Source organism: Hippopotamus amphibius, chromosome 4 (genome assembly GCF_030028045.1).
Source record: "Hippopotamus amphibius kiboko isolate mHipAmp2 chromosome 4, mHipAmp2.hap2, whole genome shotgun sequence".
NCBI classification, from domain to species: domain Eukaryota; kingdom Metazoa; phylum Chordata; class Mammalia; order Artiodactyla; family Hippopotamidae; genus Hippopotamus; species Hippopotamus amphibius.
The window spans coordinates 74374874-74396106 of record NC_080189.1 but is presented as its reverse complement, the minus strand read 5'-3'; the positions used below and the strand labels follow the sequence as shown (position 1 = coordinate 74396106).

General features: G+C 38.6%; 1 protein-coding gene across 5 annotated transcripts in view; it reads right to left on the bottom strand.

Annotated features, from left to right (window-relative positions):
- The window catches only part of SP4 (Sp4 transcription factor), a 71316-nt gene extending 51010 nt beyond the window's left edge, over positions 1 to 20306 (bottom strand). For 3 of the 5 annotated variants that reach the window (XM_057733672.1, XM_057733668.1, XM_057733671.1), the window contains exons 1-2: positions 19621 to 19767; positions 17564 to 19118 (exon numbers count right to left, since the gene is read on the bottom strand). In XM_057733672.1, the coding sequence (XP_057589655.1) occupies positions 17564 to 19118; positions 19621 to 19767 (1702 nt within the window). Of the gene's footprint in view, positions 1 to 17563; positions 19119 to 19620; positions 19768 to 20157 lie in introns of those variants that run through there. The other 2 variants (XM_057733669.1, XM_057733670.1) reach the window with 2 other exon arrangements.
- Positions 20307 to 21233: the final 927 nt, after the last annotated feature.

Below are 21233 nucleotides of genomic sequence, written 5' to 3'. Positions count from 1 at the left end.
AGGTTCTTTAAAAAACTAAAAATAGAACTACTATATGACCCAGTAATCCCACTCCTGGGCATATACTCAGAGAAAACCATAATCCAAAAAGAAACATGTACCATAATGCTCACTGCAGCACTATTTACAATAGCCAGGACATGGAAGCAAGCTAAATGCCCATCAACAGATGAATGGATAAAGAAGATGTGGCACATATATACAATGGAATATTACTTAGCCATAAAAAAGAATGAAACTGAGTTATGTGTAATGAGGTGGAGTCTGTCATACAGAGTGAAGTAAGCCAGAAAGAGAAAAACAAATATTGTATGCTAACTCATATACATGGAATCTAAAAAAAAATGGTACTAATGAACCCAATGACAAGGCAAGAATAAAGATGCAGATGTAGAGAACAGACTAGAGGACACAGCAGGGGCGGGGGGAAGCTGGGATGAAGTGAGAGAGTAGCATTAATATATATACACTACCAAATGTAAAATAGAAAGCTCATGGGAAGTTCCCGCATAACATAGGGAGATAAACTCCATGATGGGTGATGACTTAGAGGGCCAGGATAGGGAGGGTGGGAGGGAGTCGTGGGACGGTGGGGATATGGGGATATATGTATAAATACAGCTGATCCACTTTAGTGTACCTCAAAAATTGGCACAACAGTGTAAAGCAATTATATTCCAATAAAGAGCTTTAAAAAAAAAAAATCCCTCTTAGAAGTCATTCTACAAACACATCTTGACATCAGCACAATCCAGCATTGAAAGTACTTTCTTCCCAAGGTAGCAGCTGGAATCTATATTAAACTCCCCTTTGCCAGTAGTTGTGAGGCTGAAAATGGAGTTCTCCTTGCTTTAATATCCCAAAAGCAGAAAATTCTAAAGTTCAAGCAGATGAAAATACAAATGCTCTCATGAGATCTCTTTGGACTACAAATCAGCTGTCATATTCCTCACCTTCTAGAATAAGAAGTAAGACATTTTCTCCTTTGAAACTGAGATACAAAGATCCACCTAACTCTTCTGAACTTGTAGATTTTACACTATCGTCCATGGGGCAGGCTGGCTAGAAATCTAAGTCATGAGGTGCTAAGGTGATAAAATGGTTATGTGGGTTGGGATGGTTACTGGAAAGTTGGAAAGCACAAAGACAGCAAAGACTACAGTAAAATCTCTAGTCTGAAGATCAGGAACTAACTAGCTGTTGGAAAGGTTAGGAGGTGATACTCCATAAGAGAGTTCTCTGCAAAGCCACTGTGGCAGTATTTACTCTCACAGGGCTATTGATGCTGCTTGTTCGCCAGAGAAGCTCAGGCCTAGGCAAGCATACTCCCTGGCTTAAAGGGCAGCTGGTCTTTGACCACGCATCTTCAATGTCTATATCCACTGGAAAGGGCATTCTGAGTAGTCAGATGAGGTCCCAGAGGGCAATCTGAACGCCCAAGGTTTAGGGCCCTGGCCCTCACCTTTGCTGTTGCTGATGGCTGGGCATCTAGTTTAAAAAGATGGCAGGAAAATCATCTTCTAAAAAAATTCTGCAAATCCTTAGTAATGACTAAAACCCAGATGAATAACCTTCTTTAAAGGGCAACAGCATTAGAGTCAATATTAGATTTGGCTTCAAAGATTTGCCAAAACAAAAACAACACCTCACACTTTTTAAAATATTGACATATTCACAGTTTTACTCCAAAAAGTAATCAATTTGATTTCAAAACTAGAAATATTGTTAAATGATATTTTTCCTGAGTTTTCCTCTTGGCTCACTGAAATAAAATTTAAGCATAATTTGGTTTCCACACATTTGTGCTTAAAATTATAGAGTTTTAACACTAAACAAAAATACCTCAAATATTTTACTTTACAAAATACACACATACACAAATATTTCATTGCAACCAAAGGAAAAATCCAAGACGTCCATTCCCTAAGGTGATATGACTATTTAATGGAAGAGATAACATGTTACCAGCAAATAGCTCTTTTTTTTTAAATATGTCAGTTACCTCTACTCATCACAAACTGCTTATGGAATGAAACATGTTTGCCTTCCAGTTTGAAAATTATACATAGTTATCACTGCCAGCTCAGACAGCCGCCAATGAATCCCTTTAAAAGCACTGAGAGCTATCTGAATACTTTGATTTCAACAATCAAGTTTTCTTTGTGACTTGGGGTGAGACTGGAGTATGAGGTATGCTTTTTAGGATTACCCCAAAATGGGCTGGTATCCTTAATTATAGGGTAGGGTTAGGAGAACAATACAATAAATTCCCTTAAGTTTTTACTCAATATGTTTCTAATGAATAAATGTATATACATGAGTGTGTATACACACACACACAAACTTACAGATAAACAAAATTAACTCAATCACGTCTTTTGAAAATACAGACTAAACTAAATTTATTCTCATACTATAAATTTACTCTGGTGTATCGATCTCTTATAAAATGTAAATCGGTCTTTAATTCTCTTTGGTATTTTGTTACTTTAAAATTGAGGATAAAACAAACAAACAAAAAACCTTTAAAAACTTTTCATGGAAACAACTTCCTCGGCCCCAAGGACTTACAATGAAACAACAACAATAATTTTGAGTCTAGGTAGAACCTGGGTTCTTTCCCCCAATATCCCCATGTGTTAATTCTGTAACGCTGGGAAAATTATTTAACCTTTCTGAGCCTTGATTTTTCTCATCTACTAAAAATAGCAATAACCTAAGATTGATATAAAACAAAACTCACACATTGGGTTGGCCAAAAAGTGCCTTTGGTTTTAAAGTAAAAATATAAGACACATTTTTCATTTTCACCAAGAACTTTATTGAACAACGCATTCACCATTTTATTCCATTACCTTTTGCCATTTTTCAGGCAACTTCATAATTCCATCTTCCCAAAACTTTTTATCTTTTTGAGCAAAGAATTGTTCTAGGTGCCTTCTACAGTCTTCCAGAGAATTGAAATTTTTTCCACTATGAGAATTTTGTAAAGACTGAAATAAATGGAAATCCGAAGGTGCAATGTCTGGTGAATGTGGCAGATGAATCAGAACTTCCCAGCCAAGCTGTAACAGTTTTTGCCTGGTGACCAAGAAACATGTAGTCTTGCGTTATGCTGATGGAAGATTATGCATTTTCTGTTGACTAATTCCGGACACTTTTAATCAAGTGCTGCTTTCAGTTGGTCTAATTGGGAGCAGTACTTGTTGCAATTAATTGTTTGGTTTTCTGGAAGGAGCTCATAATAGAGGACTCCCTTCCAATCCCACCATATACACAACATCACCTTCTTCTGATGAAGACCAGCCTTTGGTGTGGTTGGTGGTGGTTCATTTCACTTGCCCCACATCTCTTCCATCCCACTTTTGTACAGTATCCACTTTTCATCGCCTGTCACAATTTGTTTTAAAAATGGAACGTTTTTGTTATATTTCAGTAGAGAGTCGCATGCGGAAATACGGTCAAGAAGGGTTTTTTTTGCTTAACTTATGTGGAACCCAAACATCAAAGCAATTAACATAACCAAGCTGGTGCAAATGATTTTCAACACTTGATTTGGATATTTTGAATATGGCGGCTATCTCCCACTTGGTACAATGTTGACTGTTCTCAATTAATGTATCGCTTTGACTGCTATCAATTTCAACTGGCCTACCTGACCATGGAGCATCCTCCAGCAAGAAATCTCCAGAAAGAAACTTCACAAACTACTTTTGAAGTGATCAGTCACAGCACCTTCTCCATATACTGCACAAATCTTTTTTTTGCATTTCAGTTGCGTTTTTACCTTTCTTGAAATAATAAAGCATAATGTGCTGAAAATGTTTTTCCTTCCATCTTCAATATTAAAATGGCTACACAAAAATTCACCAATTTTGATAAATTTTTAAGAATGCACACTGATATGACAGCTGTCACAATACAATCTAACAAAATTGTTTCAAAAGAAGTTAAAAGACAGCTAAGCACTACTAGAGCCATCTTATGGAAAAACCGAATGAACTTTTTAGCCAATCCAAAATTACAAAGTATAGGCCCCATGAGTAAAGAAGAACATGCCTGTTTTGTTTCCGCAGCATGTAGAATAATGTGTGGTATATAGTGGCAGATATTCAAATAAATCTTGTTTATTATTTATCCCCTAAGCAACAATAATAAAGTTATAGCACCATCCCTGTCAAATGAGTTAATGCTACATAAAAATGACATACAGGATTATCTAAAGAACACAAATTCTATACATATAATTCTCCTGATCTTTGGATTTTCTTACAGTCATTTCTTAACGATATTTCCTTCAGAAAGTAGATAAATTTATATCTATACTAACACGTCACATCCTAATCAAGAAGCAAGTCATGAAATACAGGCCTCATGAAGTATACACTTTTTGGTATACTTGATAATTTTATTAATTTTAAATTAATATAATTAAATATTAGTGTGTATAAATATAACAGACATTAATTATCAATATATTCTGATTATATTTAATAATAATTTAGTAATATAATCAGAATACAAAATATAAAATTAACATATTAAATACTAATATTAATAGTTTACAAATATTAATGAAAACAAAATATAAGACGTCTCTATGGCTTATATTCTTGGAATCTGTTTTTCAAAACATTCAAAATTGGTTTATGGTACACATATGTTTAGTAAAGGAAATGTTCTTATTAGCCTCAAATTCCCTATCAACACAGGAAACCACAAAGTAGTAAAACCTTTTTTTATTCTAATTCTCTCTGTGGCACATATGCCCTGTGCCCCAAATGGCGATAGAGTGCTCACCTAAAGATAGAGGAATCAGTGACTTACTGAAATACTACAATCATTACAGTAAGATAACTTAAAATCATACTGCTTAACTGGAAAGACAGTCCTTTTCACCTGGACCAGCCTTATAAAGTATTTTCACTTACTAGCTGCCTAAAATCTGGCTGTATGCCTTCGACCAAGATACTAACCACTGGCAGCCTTGGTTTCCTGTTCTAAAAACTGAGGTCACCATCATTACCTTCACAGGACTGCCAAAATTAAATGAGTTAACATATATATACTTTAGCACAATGTCTGAACATAAGAGACAATGAATTGTTTTCACAATTCATCACAGGAAACACACTGCAGTATATAGGGAAGATATGGTGAGAGGCCATAAGTGTTAATGGTGCCAGGGTTCTAGAGACAGAATGTGTTTGGATTAGGTGGCCCTGAGCAAATTATTTACCACTCTAGGCTTCAGTTTTTGCACCTGACAATATTTAACTTTATAGGGTGTTCTAAAGAGTAAATGAGTTAATATATCAAGTGCTGCATACAGCATCTGGTATACTATAAACATGCAGTAAATGTGAGTTCAAATATAAAACAAATACTAAGGGTTAAAGAACACTTTTACTTTTTGTTTCATTCATGAAAGAAAACAGAACGATTTCTTTCCCTGTTAGAACATTATGGAAGTGGGAGTTCAGCCCCATGCTATTCAGCCTCATAAGGAACATATCAAGCCTCACAATACAGATGCTGGGTACCAATTTGATGACTGAATTTATGGATGCAGTCTGCCAGCAGGGAGTCCACGAAATGGATGAAAGTCTATCAAGAGGTTACTAAAACTATTTACCTGCCCTAACATTAAAATCAATTTAAGTACTGACATCCTACCAATGAGGACAAAAGGTGAGAGAAATTCTAGAAATAAAAATACAATGTGCTTTAACTTTATAAAAGTATAAAACAAAGTCAATTTAATTATTTATAAAACAAATAATTAAATTACTCCTTCAACAAGCATATTATCATAGTTTGTAGTATTTATGACAAGTATCTGTCAAATGTTAGTGTCTCAAATTGGTTCACATGTAGATTTAAATACATGGGAAAATGCGCAGGATTTACAAATGCCTTTAAATGTAATTATTTATCCTATATAAATCTAGTTAGTACTCCTCATCATATACATCTAGCATCTGCCTCTTCCCTCTCCTCCCTCAAGTCCCTGGCCTAGACACCCTCAACTACAACAAGGATTCTCCACCCTCTCCCCCAACCGCACACCAGGCACAGGTACCCACTTACCACACATCACTATCTGGTTCCTATACTTCTGTGCAAAAGCAGCTCCTCTTCTGTGAACAAAAAGCTGTGGTGACTTGACTCATTATTTACAGAACTGTACTAAACCCTCTCTGACTGGCCACATTATCAGGCACCTACATGATAACTTCTGAAAGACAGGAACAACCTGGAGACTTTAAATAACTTTGATTTCACCCCAAAACTTCCCCTCACTGCTAAGATTCTCACCTGCAACTCTCTCTCAAAACGTATGAAACAATCAGATGTATAAGTTCCTCTTTTATCTCATGTTACTAATCACTTTTCCTTTTATAATCATAAACTCCTACTCTTTTTCAAGTAGGCATCTTGAATCTATCCCAAGGATCTATCCATCCCATTCTCCTATGAAATCAAAGCTCTCCACCTGTATGTCTTCCCCTAGTTTAGTATCAGGATTATTCGTACTGAGTAATGTTCATTGATACGTGAAACAGAAAAAAACATACACGTAAGACACAGCTCCTGCTTATTGGTTTACAATTCACCTTCAATGTAAACTAATATTCCTTGATCTAACCCTGAATTTTGCATTGTTTATATAAGACTCCTTAACTGAATTTCCAACATGTAAAATCCAACATAACCTGAAATGGCCCTTCTCATCCCAACCTTGCAAACTCTTTAGTTATCCTTTAAGGCCCAGCTCAGATAGTACTTGCCCATGAAAACATTCCCAGAACTCTACAAGCAGCGCGAGTTTTTCCTTCCTCTCGGCTTCTATAACACGTCATTCACAGCCTTTATAAACCGAATGCCACGTTGTACTTTAACCAACTACATATTCATCATATTCCATTAAGTCTACGATGCAAGTGATCATAAGAAAGAAAAAAAATTCTGCTAATTAAACTATAACATGCCTTTGATTGTAAGGTGGATTTCAATTTCCAAGATGTTAAAATGTTACAAAAAAAAAAAAAGAAAAAAGTATATCTTGGAAGCTAAAAGATATGGTATGTCTCCACAATAGGTAATATCATTCTGTGAGAGGCAAATTTGTCTCACTTCACCTTTAGTTTCTCAACGCCTATTACCATACTTGATACAGAGTAAAGGAATCAGCAAACCTGATGTTTTTACTTAATCCCTTAACACTTATTTTACATCACCAATCAGTGTACTAACAGAGGTTCAACAACCTGTCTTTTGTATTAGGCAACTTCACTGACATAGCCTTTCTCAAGACCACTGTGTATTCTTGCTAAATTACTCCTACAACATCCTTTCTGCTGGACTCCTAATTTCTAACTTCTCCACACTCTTTTATCTATAGAGAAATGCTTTAACAATATCATCTGCAAAACTTTCCATTCAATCCCTTCCATCCACTAGATTCATATTTTTCAAACACTATTTTGGCAGAATCTCTTCTTCAAACAAAAGGTAAGCACACAATCCAATAAACACACAACTCTGGGTGAAGCAGGGTGGCAGGCTGGCTACTGGGCATGCCCTGAGCTACTCTGTGAGACCACTATGCCTCTATGGAGCACACAGATGAGAGAACACAACTCCCTGTGTTAGCTATAAGCTTCCATGCGAGGGCTTTCACCTTCTCATTTCAAGTTCAGCTGCTTGGCTCAAGATATTCTCTCTCTTCACCTCTCTACCCTCAAAGCTTCAAATATCCACTTCCCAAACCAAGCTTCACCACAGAAAGCCTTCCTTGTTTACTGCAAACCACTGATCTCACTTGTCTCTGAGCTCTCCCAGTCATTTTCCACACCTCAAAACCCAGCACTTAAGTATAAACTCTTACATGCAATTGCAGCAGCCATAAAATTGTTTCATGTATGGAAGCCTTATCTCCCCAACATAAGTATCCCTTTTAGACAGGCAAGTACTTTCAGAGCTTACACAGACAGCATGCAGCAGAAATTTAGTTCTTACTACACTGAAAAACACTGCTTCTTCTCCACCTGTAGATACACCCCTCCCCATATCCTTAACAGCACTTCACCAAGACTTTCTGATATTTCTTTTATTACAGATCTCTCTTTTACTTCTCATCTTTAACTCAAGCTAATATCTATATCGAAAAGTACTCACTTCCCACTTCACTACTTCACATTCTTCTACTGGGTGAGAGCTGTTATGCAGAGATTTTTACCAGGTTACCAACTTCCATATATATTATAGTTTTCTTTACAATATCCAAAGCTTTCTTATACACATTATCTCACCTGACCTTTGTAGCTCTATGAGGTAAAAAGAGAAGGAATTAATAGCACTATTTTACAAATGAAAAAAGGATTAAAGCTCTAATTATAATATGTTTGCCCAGGATGGAACAGCTAATGGAGAGCAGCACCCCCAACAAAAATATGAGTTCTAATTCCTAATGCTGTTGTTCTATAAATTTTAAAACGCCATTTTCCCCTGCTGCCTCAACACCCCACAAGCAGGCCATGAGCACCCCACGCAAGCAATCAGGTGCACCAGTGTGATAAGGGTGACTCCTGCCACAAGGTTCCCTTCCTATCTTCCCCCCGACTGTGACGGAGCAACATTTAAACACACCAATGAAATCCACTCACACCCTGATCCCCCAATAAAAGCACCTGCACAGGGGTTCTTGCTCTCTCTGCTCCCCACCTGCTAGGCTGAGCCAGCTCCTTTGGCATCACCTCTCATGTGACCCCCTCTCAGTGCACACTGACTGTCTCTCTAGGACCTGTGTGTTTAATAAACTTTTTTCTTGGGCCTCTCCTGTGTCTCCTCTTCTGGCTGCACCTGACTGATGATCACCTAAAAGAACACAAAATACCTGTGATCTAAGAAGCCTCTCAGTACATACATCTGCAGTAATAATAAACCTACTACTTGAACAGCATCTCTCATTAAGCTCAGATAATCCCTACTCCTAACTTTATTACCATACCTAAGGCAAAGAGAACCTTCATATATCTGTATTATTACTTGTCCTATTCAAAAGGGTCTCGAGCCTCAAATATTCTTTTAAAAGCACCTATGTGCTAGATATTCTGAGTCAAAAAGAAAGACCTACTGGATTGTTTACTCCACTGGGTAAATTAACAAATTTGAAGCTCTGAGTGCTTCCCAGAGTTTGAACTCCATCAGGATCCTGGATTTTCCAACCGCTCTCCAAGTCCACTCAAGAAAAAGTAATCACATTGTTCATACTAAAGTGGCATTATCAGAAACATGACTATGGTTAAAGAGCTACTGAGATAAAATATCCTAACTACAAATTCAATGTTGGGAACTTTAGTGTATTTTAAAAATACTAATGCTTTGGTAGTCACCCAATAGAAGTGCAAATGACATAGAAAAAAAACATCTAAAAGCACAATCACTAAGTCTAACAAATAATGAAGAACAAAAATCTATTAATTTATGAATTAAAGTATTGCATTTATTTCTTAATAGAATTTATCTTAATTATATTGTCTTTATAAAAATAAGAAAAATGGTAAATGTGACCCTCAACCCACCCCCACACCCAACCAAATTCCTACTTAGTCAATCATGTAAGTTTAAACAAGACTTACAGAGAACTCTCACCATATGCTGGGTAGAAGTACCCAGAATAGAACTATGTACTCAAATATTCATAGAATCCTAAATTTTAGAATTAGAAGACTCACAGATTATCGAATCAAACCTTCTACACAATACAGGAAATTATAATATATTTTAGCATCTCTGATAGATGGACACCCAGCCTCTAACAATGGGAAGATCACTACTTCATGAAATAAACCATTCCATTGTTGTACAGCATTAGTTCATGTGTGTTTATATACACTTATTCTACCAGTTTCCCAGGGCCAAAACATAACAGAACTTTATCGATTAAAAAACAAAAACAACAACAAAAAACAGCTCTTCATATATCCAAAGCAGTCACCCTTGCTCTTCATATATCCAAAGCTGTCACACTTTCTCTAATTTTCTTTTAATAATAACCCCCCTCTCTCTGATTATTGCTAGTATTAAATGTTTTCCACAATCTTCATCCTGGGAACGCTTCTTGATATGCCTGCCAGTTTGTCACGGTCCCATTTAAAATGTGCTACACCCACTACTGTACACAATATTGCAGAAATGGTCTGATGAGCACAAAGTACAGGAGCTTTACTCTTAGTTCATATCAAGCCAATATATCTCAAATCATTTTCACGTCCCGTTGCCAAGCCATGTTTTCCACCTTGTAGGTATACAATCCTGCCCCCAACCCCAAACTTTAAATAGAGCATCTTTCCTGTTATATTTATGTTGCAAATTCTGGCCCAGCATTCTAGTCTATTAAGATCACTTGGCATCTCAATTCTATGCCCTATCACAATTATTAGCAACATCTCCCAGCTTTGTCTCATCTTTGAATTCAGTAAATAGGTCATTCTTCAGTATGAAATTTGAAAAAAGTGTTCAACAGAACTGCATCAAGGAGAGAACCCCATGCCATAATACCGGAGACTTCCACTGAGATACTCAACATTTTTCATATAATACAGCAACCAGGTATGAGCCTTTAAAGAAATCCTGACTATCAACACTGAAATCAAGATACACTGTATTGATGTTATTTCCTTTGTATACTCATCTGGAGATCCTAAAGAAAGAATTTATGAACCTAGTTCCTTCGTGAACCCATACTGACTCCCAAAGATCCCTGAATTCTTTTAAATGTTCAGAGGTCAACTACTCCATAATTCATTCAAGGACTTTGCTAAGGACGATTATCAAGCTCATTTGTCTGTAGTGTGGGATGTTTTCAAAAAGTGAGGTGCTTATTCATGATCAATTTTTCCATGCTGCATAATTTTTAAGTTACTGATATGGCCTGAAATGAAACTTGAAAGTTCCTTCTGACCTTAGGATAGCATTCGTCGGATCATCCTGACTTTCAAAGAGCAACTCAGTGTCCCCTACCTCCCCACTTACCTTGAATAAGCATCTCAGAGAGAGTTACATCTCTAGTCATTTCAGCTGGAACTGTATTTTCCTCTCTGGTTAACAGAAGCAGAGTGGAGAAGCTCTGCCTTTTCTCCATATTACACCATTTTGCTCAAGCAATAAGCGTCTCTTTGATTTAAACCCTTATAAGTTGTTTGAAAGAATTTTAAAAGCCTGACTTTATTATAAGCTTCTGCTTAACTGACATTCTTAAAACGTCACATTGCTTTTTGTTTTCATTCTTAACACTATACCCTTCATTCTATCGTCCACATAAACTATTTTAAAATCTGAGTTTAACGTGGAGATCTCCATGCAGCTTCTAGTCACCATTTCTTCCACTACTTTCAGTCATAACTGTCCATCAATGCCACATTGTTAGGGCTAGAAGAAACCTTAACTGCATAGTCAGTATTTCAATTTTCAAAACTGCTTACCCTTAAGGGATTTAAGTATACAACAGATACAAAAGGGTGAAAAACAGCCTTTATCCGTAGACTTATCCTTTTACCTTATGTTTTATGAACATCTAGGGATAAGAGACTTTAAACCATCTTACTTACTGCCCTACCACTTACTGGGGGGCAGATTTTTAATTTTTATTGGAGTATAGTTGATTTAAAATGTTGTGTTAGTTTCAGGCGTACCACAAAGTAAATCAGTTATACACATACATATATCCACTTTTTTGTAGATTCTTTTCCCATATAGGCCATTACAGAGTAGAGTTCCCTGTGCTACACAGTAGGTCCTTATTAGTTATCTATGTATAAAGTAGTGTGTATATGTCAATCCCAATCTCCCAATTTATCCCTCCCCCTCTCACCCCCTGGTAACCATCAGTTTGTTTTCTATATCTGTAACTCTATTTCTGTTTTAAGTTCATTTGCACCCTTTTTTAAGATTCCACATATAAGCAAAGATAAGTGAGGCTATCTATAAAATAGGCACAATAATCCCAAAGATACTGTGGGATATATTGGCAGGCAGATTCTTAACCACTGCGCCACCTAGGAAGCCCGCTGTGGGATATATTGAGACAATATAAATACCTGGCTCAGCACCTAACACACACTAGGAAAACAATAAATGTTTGTTTTCTTCCTCAAATCTCATTTAAAAAAATCCATTTCTAACTACAGTTTGGGAAAACATATAGTATCCCAACAGCCTGAGAACTTGCTCACCTACATATAGAATTTACTAAATCTCTTTAGTTCTGAATTTGCTCTTTCAAGAAAGGACAAAATTGTACCACTGGGGTTTCACCATTAAATTCAATAACAAGGAGACAGAGAGAATTGTGTTTTTCACCAATATTGTATTCAATATATTTACGCTGAATATCCAGGGACAAGAGACACAGTCCATCTGGGAGAAGACAACTCAAGCTGGATACTCTCCCTCTCTGATCCATAAACCTCAGCTACATTTACTCATTACCTAGCAAAAGATCTGGATACCAAAGGCAGAAATACAGGAGAAAGACAACTGGAGCAGAAGCCAAGATTCTAGTCCCTCACTTTGCCAGTACAAGAAAGTCATTCAACCTTCCTGGGCTTCAGTTTCTTTAGTTCTAAAATAACACTAAGGGATGAGGGAGGGGGAAGGATGCTCAATTCTAAGTTACCTTAGTTAACTACAATTTCAGTAAGTCTTTATCTCATCACACATACTTATACAAGCAACAGGTTTCCTCTGCACAATTTGCACATTCACTAGGTAAAATGACAAGCATTAGGAACATCCAATCTTATCTTATACCTAGATGAGAAGAGTAAGGAGAGCCCACACATACATACAGTCCGATATCAGGCCAGGTTCCCCCTTTTACTATCAATCCTTACTATGTCAACTCCACGCACTCCAGAACCTCTGATCCATATTTCTTCACTTATAACAACAGAAACACAAAATTCCTTTATAAATAGACTTTAGCAACAATAACAAAAGGTTACAACTAGTGAGCAATAATCTCAAAAGATCGTCTCAAACTAAAATTCTATCATTTTGTAAATCTGTGCTATTTGTACAAGATCTATGTATAGCAACTTTTCCCTATCTTCCTTCTTGATCAAGCTTCCTTTCTTTCTCTTCAACTTGCTTTTATGCCTGCTCTGATATTTCTTAAGTATTACTTATTATATATTCCCTGATTTAGATTTGAAAAGCAGATGATTAACACTCCATTTTCCTTTGCTCCACTATCCTGAAATCCCTCCCAAAGATGCCCTTTTAAAAAATTAAGGTGAGTCCACAATGAGCACTTTTTTATCTTCCATAAAAACTTAAAAATAGGCAATGATATTGTTATGTCATAGTCAACAAATCTTGAAGGTCATGCTATGTATCTTCTAATCGGTAAAACCAACTTCATAGTTCAGAACCCATATCACTTACACAGGGCACAAGATTAGTTTCTTATAATGAATTCCAATCTGTAACAAATAGTATTAGAAGATTTTACAGAAATAAAATTACGGGAGTAAACCTGACTTCTCTGGAAAAAGAAATAACCAAATACAGGAGACATGCATATGAATACACACAAATAGATGTATATATGTTTATATATGTACATATACATACGTGTGTATAATGCATGTGTATATGTTATTTTAAGATGCCTACTAGGGAAATCCAAATTAAGACAACATATGGCAAAGGAAAACCATGTTTGTATTAAACTTCTAGTCAATTTTCTACTTTTATTAGCTCTGGAAAAAATTTTGGTGTAAGAGGTTGAGTCTACTGGATTAAATTAGGTTTTTAAATTAAATATAAATGTCGATTATTTCCTTTGGTCTCCATTTTCACCAATTAAGAAGAACTGGCTCTCCTATTCCCAGTTCTGTTAATCCCTAGGTTTTGTATTTTAAATCCACAAAGAAGTAAAGGAAGGTAAGAAACAAAGTTCTTGAAGAGCCAGCAATATTTTATCCTCAAGTCTGAACTAACTTATGTAAGAATTTGCACAAAATATTAATTTCCACTAAAGCTGACAAAGAAATATTCATTTATCAAGCACAAGCATGATCTACTACCATATATGATCAGGGTCAAAAATAAATCAAATTGCTGGCCAATGCAAGTTAATTACAAATTTAGAAACCAATGGTCCCTACGTGTTCTAAATTCTTTAACTAAAGAGAAATAACTCGTAAAGTTCATTTTATCTAGGGCTCTTTGGCTACCAAAATACATTGTGCAAACAGGTAGTTCTTTTTGAGGAAAACATCATTTACTCTTCTCAGTTAAAAAAAAAAAAGGATGTTCTTAAGCCAGCAGTATGCTTAGTTATTATCTTTGCTCTTAAAATAGGATTTCTGCTTTTTCCTCAAAGTCAAACTCCAAATACTAACAAGGAAACAAACAGTAAGTATGTAGCAGGAGTACATGTATTTAATTCCTCCCAGAATTCTAACTGATTAAATGCTAGATGCTCAGCCTGGAACTCAGGATTTCGAGCTGAGACCAAACCACAGAAACACATTATGCTGAATATATATTATCAACGAAAGAGGTTCCCCGTAAGATATCATTAACATTCTTATTTCATAAAAACAAGTATGAAGCTCCCCAGCTTCAAAAACTGGTTTCATTCGATTTACCTTGCATAATTTTTTTTCCATTTATCTTTTCCTATCCATATCATCCAGAACCCTTCCTAAACTTCCTGAAGAGTAACATGAAGATGGATGATGGAGAACTTTTAGCCCCTTGCTCCGGAGCTAGCCATTACATTCTGTCAAAGCTAATAATTTTTTCAAGCCCTGGTAACAGTTGTTGTGAATATTTAGAGCAAAAAATTTCCCATAAATTAAATAATACCATTCTACAGGGGTGGGGCACATGAAATAATCAAAAAAATACTAAGGAGTGTATGGAACACAAAATAAAAAATCTGAACTCCCAGGGCTCATTTATAAATGGGATATACAGGCACTTATTGCTCGTTCTCTCCCTTCCAGAGACGCTCAAGTACCAAGTGTACCACTCTTGATGTCTTAAAATCTCAAAGCCAAAAGAAATTAATGAGAAAAGAGCTATTTCCTTAGCTCCATTAAAACCACTCCAGGGTATTGCTCCCAATTCTAAATTGCTACTTCTCCACCACCATTTATACCTTAATCCAGCAAACACCTGTCAAATACCTGCTATGCTAGAAAGTAAAGTAAAATCTGCAAACAACTAGACCCAGATTAACTGCACAGACTCGCTGATATCAGGGTACATTTCTGGTCTTTGTAACATGACTACCTTCTTAAAATGACAGAGCATATCTATTAGAAAATCAACAAAATTTAAGATCTTTGGTTTCAGGAGAAAAAAAATCCAACTTCATAAAGTTCAAATTTCCTCATACACATAAGTATCCCCCACATCATATAAACTCTTTAAATAAAAAAATTGTCCCTGAAAATGCAGGACTAAACACACCTATTGGGAGTGGTAAACACATAGCTTGTCAATATGTTTGTGGAATAAAAACTATAAATTGTACTTGCCATAGAAATCCATTCTCTGAAGCACTTACGAACTAGGCTTGAAACCCATCACTTCCATATTTTGCCTTACAGTTCACTGCTGACGACTTGATTCTTGGTTCTCAAACTTAAATGAGATTCACAATCACCTGGAAAGTTTGTTTGAAAAGGCAAATTCCTTGACCACACCCCTCAAAAATTATAGTTCCAGAAAATGGATCCTGAACCTGAGGCGGTCAGAAGATCATAATCTAAGTTGCACTGGCTTACCCTTACAACAGGCAAAGGAAAAACTCTGGGTCGTAATTGATAACAATGAGAGAACAGAAAAACTGACTATTTCTAACCTAAATTATAAATTATTCAATTCTCTTAATCATAATTCACTAAGTAATGCTTAATAGGCAAGATGAAATATAAGTGAAATAATTTTTGCTTTGACAATACAAACTGTCATTCAACCCACCCAAAACAGACATTTTTCTGAAATACTTAATTTATTGTCAATGTTTAGAAGAAGAGTAGCAATAAAGCAAGCTAAAGACTGTAATCCATAGAAACACACATATAATTGTGCTGTAATAGTTTTAGGGGAAAGCGTACCCCACTCAAAACACTGACTACGTTACTGTGCTTTCAATACAAGAGCCACTAGCCATGTGTGGCTATTTAAATTAAAATTAAATAAAATCAAGTAAAATGAAAAATTCAGTCCCTCTGTTGCATTAGTCACAATTTAAGTGCTCAATAGCCACACTTGGCTAGTGGCTAACATACTGGATAGAACAGATATAGAACATTTCCATTATCACAGAAAATTCTGTTGGAGAGCTCTGTTTTAGAGTCAATGGGTATCTAAATAAAACATGTAATCTGTGTTCTCCTGAATCAAAGAGTTCCACCTGACAACTTCCAAATTTTAAATATATACACCTACTTTAGGTAGTAACTGTAAAACAAGAACCCTAGCATAATTTATCTGAAACTTGTTTCAAGAAAGATCATTCAAAAGTGACATGCTTATTCATTCAATTATCAAAACAGAAATAATTTAACTAATGAGGTCTTGAAGTATCAAAGACACCAAAACCACAACTAGGTTTTCATAATCAAATGAAATGTGTTCAATTACTAGAAAACAAACGGCATTAGCTGCAAAAAGACTGATTTAAAAAGATTAAAATACTTAATGAGAATGGTTTTCCAAATACTTGGAAAGTACCCATTTACATACATAACAAATAACTGCTTTATAACTGGTTTTAAAATGACCTTACCACAACAAATTTAAATTAGTGACATTTTATTGTCTACATTTTTAATTGCTTTCTACTAATGTGACACTAAAAACTCCTATAAATAACATAACCACCATAGATTTTACTTAAATATAATTTTATAAGTGAAGGACTAGTCACTCAAAGTCCTGAGCAAATCGTTTTAGCAGAAAAGTAGACGTAAAAGTTAATGAAGCAATCTGCAACTCAAAATTATATCTCTCAACTACATCGATATCTAGTTGGAAACGACAGTGTATAATAAAATACAAAAGCACAGGCAACAAGATGCAGAAGCATGAGGAGTAACAGGAGAATTAAAACTGCAACAGACTCAACTATTATTTCAGCTTTAAACCTACTTTCTCTTAAAGAAGATATAAACATCATTCTGACTAGCATTCTTTCAGAAAACTTCAAGTGTACACAAATTTGATCTCTAAATTACAAAAAAATATGATTCTAATTAGGAAGTTTTGCTCCGCAGAAGAATAATTTCATAAAACTCTATAACAAATTTAACACATAAAACCTAACATTAAATAGTATAAATGTGAATGGGTCACTGATGATTACAGAGTTACTATAGTGATTATAGTATTCCTGTGTATTTCCGCTTTCTTATAATTATGTTTACCTCGGAGGTTTACATCAAATCTAAGAGTTAGCAAAGAAAAGCAATAACCAATCGTTATTTAAAAACTGTATAAAAGGATTTTTAAAGAGAAAAGACTGCAGTTAACTTACCGGCAACACTAGTGATTGTAACTGGAACTCCTTGCACTTGAACGCCTGCAGCACCCAGGTTGGCAACACTCACTGTCTGAAGGTTAGGCACTGATGCAAGCTGGGCAGTATTCAAAGTTATTGGGGCACCAGCAACAGCCACAGGAGCAATTTGAGCAAGAGTTGTGCCACCACTTGAAGACACTGGGGTGATGGTTAATTGTTGGGATAACCCAGCATTCTGAACTTGCAAATTTGAAAGACTCTGAATATTCTGAACCTGTACAGTTTGCCAACTGATTTGCCCTGAAGGTGTTAAAGTTGGAGCCCTGATAAGCACCTGAGTCGGATTTACTGCTTGAAGTTGAACATTCTGCAAAGGCTGCTGCTGGATGGTCTGAATCGTCTGCCCTGACTGGAGCTGAAATGACTGTGGTGGGAGAGCCTGAATTATCTGTTGCTGAGGCTGCTGGATCTGGATCTGTTGCAAGATAGGCTGGCCTACAATCTGCACCTGCTGAAGAGAATTTGATTGATCCTGTGTATTCTGTATTCCATTAGACTGAAGCTGACTGGAGCTCTGGGCTTCAGACTCAGTAGCAGCAGGTGTTTGAGAATCTTCAATGGTGCGTTCAGAACTACTGGCTGATGTGCTTGCATACTGGCCCGTATCTGCTGAGCTCACTAACGTGTCACTGCTGGTCAGAGATGTTGACGCAGAGGTCGTGCAGGTAGTGGAAGAGGAGGGAGATTCCGGCATAGTACTGGCAGAAGCAGTGGTGGTAGTGGGTGTGGAAACTAACTGACTCCCATTAGAAGTCCCACTATCAGTAGTAGTAGCAGGCTGGCCAACCTGTCCAGTCCCTCCGCCAGCAGCCACATTGTTTATCACCGGCAGAGCTAAAGTCACTCCTCCAATGTTAATTGGTAGGGTTGTTACAACTTGAGCCTGAGTACCAGGAAGGGTCTGTAATTGCAGTGGTATTGAAACACCAGGTCTAATTTGGACTGGAACTGTCTGATTTGCCAGGTTTTGAGCAAGAATATTCCCAGAAGCTGGCCTGTTAGCAGCCGTGAGTATAGCCTGATTATTACCTGCAGAAATGAGCTGAATTTGGCCCTGCAAATCCTGTAGAGATGAACTACTAGTTGGATTGATTTGAATTTGCTGGCCTTCCACTGTTTGAAGTTGTGGAATCACTTGGTACTGTACACTACCACTTGGATTTTGTACTTGTATAACTTGAAATTGACCAGGGGAGGAAGAATTACCTGATTTACTTTTTGTGGGGGATGCACTCCCGTTATTACTGCTGGAAGAACTAGATGAACTAGAAGCTGGTTGAGAAACGTTATTTTCTTTTGAAGCAGGAGGAGTGGAGGCAACCAGTTGCCAAGCGTTTCCAGCAAGTTGTGTTGTTACCAGTTCTAGCTGTTGTGGTTGATTTTGAAGTTGCACCAATCCTTGGCTTGGGTCTATAATAATTTGTTGTTGTCCAGTTGCTTGATTTTCACCAGGAGTCCCTATTTTGCTGCAAGTAGCTGCCAGTAAAGCCAGAGGAGAGGGCTGAGAGTCCTACCCAAAATGGGATGGTAAAGGAGAGGGGGAAAAAAAAGTGGGCGGATTTAGTGAAGGCCAGTAGTTGGGAGGCGTTTATTTATTTATTTTGACAGCTCTACATTTCAGAACTTACTCAGGAAGTGCCAGAAATCAAAATAAATATTAACAAAAGCCGTAAGATATAGGAATAAGGAAGCGGAATCCACACTATAAAGTTTAAATAAAAGGAAATTTCTAACAAACTTTCTTGAAGTGTTATTTTCCTAAATTCAAAATGCCCTTGGGAAAATACACATCTTTTTCTTATAGTCTGAGTTCCTGGTGAAATTCTAAAGAACGATATCGCAAACATGTGAAATCTTTATGAATTTACAGTTTAACTTCCTCACTCTCAGAAAGATGCTTTGAGTGGATAAACATTTTTATTCTGTTCTTCACTTCTGGGCATTTAAAGGGCATAACTCCCTCTTTCCCCTTACGTTTGGTGATGATTTTTTTTTTATATGTTTGCTTTTACCTGGGAGCCTGAGGTTTTGGGTTTTTTATTGTTATTCTCTGGCTCAGAGGATTTCCCTCCTTCTGTAGCCATCGCCGCTGCTGCCGCCGCCGCCGCCGCCGCCTCCTCCTCCTCCTCCTTCTTCTGATCTGCAACAAACCCCCCCATACACGACAACAGGTTATTAGGATTATTATTATTCGTCTCCCCCCTCTCCTCTCCTCCCCCTCCCCCCGAACATTAATCTCCATAAACCCGCGATCCACGCACACCGGCAGGGGGTGGGGGAGAAGGAGGGAAGGGAGGAGGGGGATATCACAAAACGTGGTTTGAAACCCGACCCATCGGCTCCAGAGCAACACCCAGAAGGTTGTTCTCTCTCAGACATTAAGACAAAACACAACCCTCCTTCCCTCCCCCTGATTCCCTCCCTCCCTCTCCTCCTCCCCTTAAAGCATCTCAGCGGCCCCGGGGGAGGGGGGAGAACCGAGCAGGGTCTGGAGAGGGAGGGAAGGAGGGAGGCGGCGAAGGAGACCGAGGGGGGTGGAGAATACGTACCGCTCATCCCGCATTAACAGGACAAACCCTCAGACGGAGACACTGGGATAGAGGTGGGTGGGGGTGGGGGCGAGGCGGGAGGAGAGGCCGGTCCCGCCCGCCCGCGGTGGCTCGGAGGAGGCTGTAGCTGGCACAGGCTCTGCCTCTTTTTCCGCGAATGGCCGCCGCTGGGCTGTGGCGTAGCAGCTCCTCTCTCCGCCCGAGCCCTGCTGACTCGCCCTTGATTGACAGCGGCGGCGCTCGGCGCGGGCGGCAGCGCGGGCCGGGGGCGGGGCCAGGGCGGTGCGAGCCCGGCCGACTCCCCACCCCCCTCGGCCTCTCCCTGCCGGAGCCGCCGACTCTCCACCCCTTCCCCCAGCGGATTGGCCGCCGACCTGCCGGGGGCCGGGGCGCTAGGGCCGCCTCCTCTCCACCCCCTTTCTCGGGGTTAGTATTTCAGTAGCTCTTCTTTTCCTCCCGTGGCTCCGCCGGCGCTCGTCCTCTCGGTGTTCTAGCTCAGGCGCGCTGCCGGTAGGCCCTCCATACAGCCAAACTTGTTGTCTCAGGATATCCCGCCCCCTACTCATTTCCCAGCGCCCTCCCCTCAAAAGCCGGCTCCAGCATCCCTCGGAATTGCCACGGAAGAAATCAGGAGGGCTCTCGTTCAAGGAGAGCGATAGGAGCGGACGGGGAGGCGTGCGAGCCACCGACGACCCGGCGAACCCGCTGAACTGCCCACTGCCCCCGCGCAGGGAGCATGGCTTTCCTGAGGCGCATCCGGACCCGGGCGCCCTTTTTCCTTGGTTCGGTCCCCATTGGTTGAGCGCCTAGGTGACGCGCGCTGAGTGGTGGGAGAAAGAGGGCGGGGTGCTGCCGCAAAGGCTGTCGGCCCTTGTAGTTTCCGGTGGCCGCAGCGGCCTGTCCGAGGCACCGCCTTCCCTCCCGCCCCCGACCGAGGCCAGGCTGCCGAACGGAAAGCTGCCCGAGGGGGCGGTGGCGGCAGGGCGTGGTTCGGGCCGAGTGGGAGTTGAACTGAGCAAGGGGGAGGGGGAATGGGTGTTGTTTGCCTGGGCCTATCCGTCGCGCAGGGCTGCCCA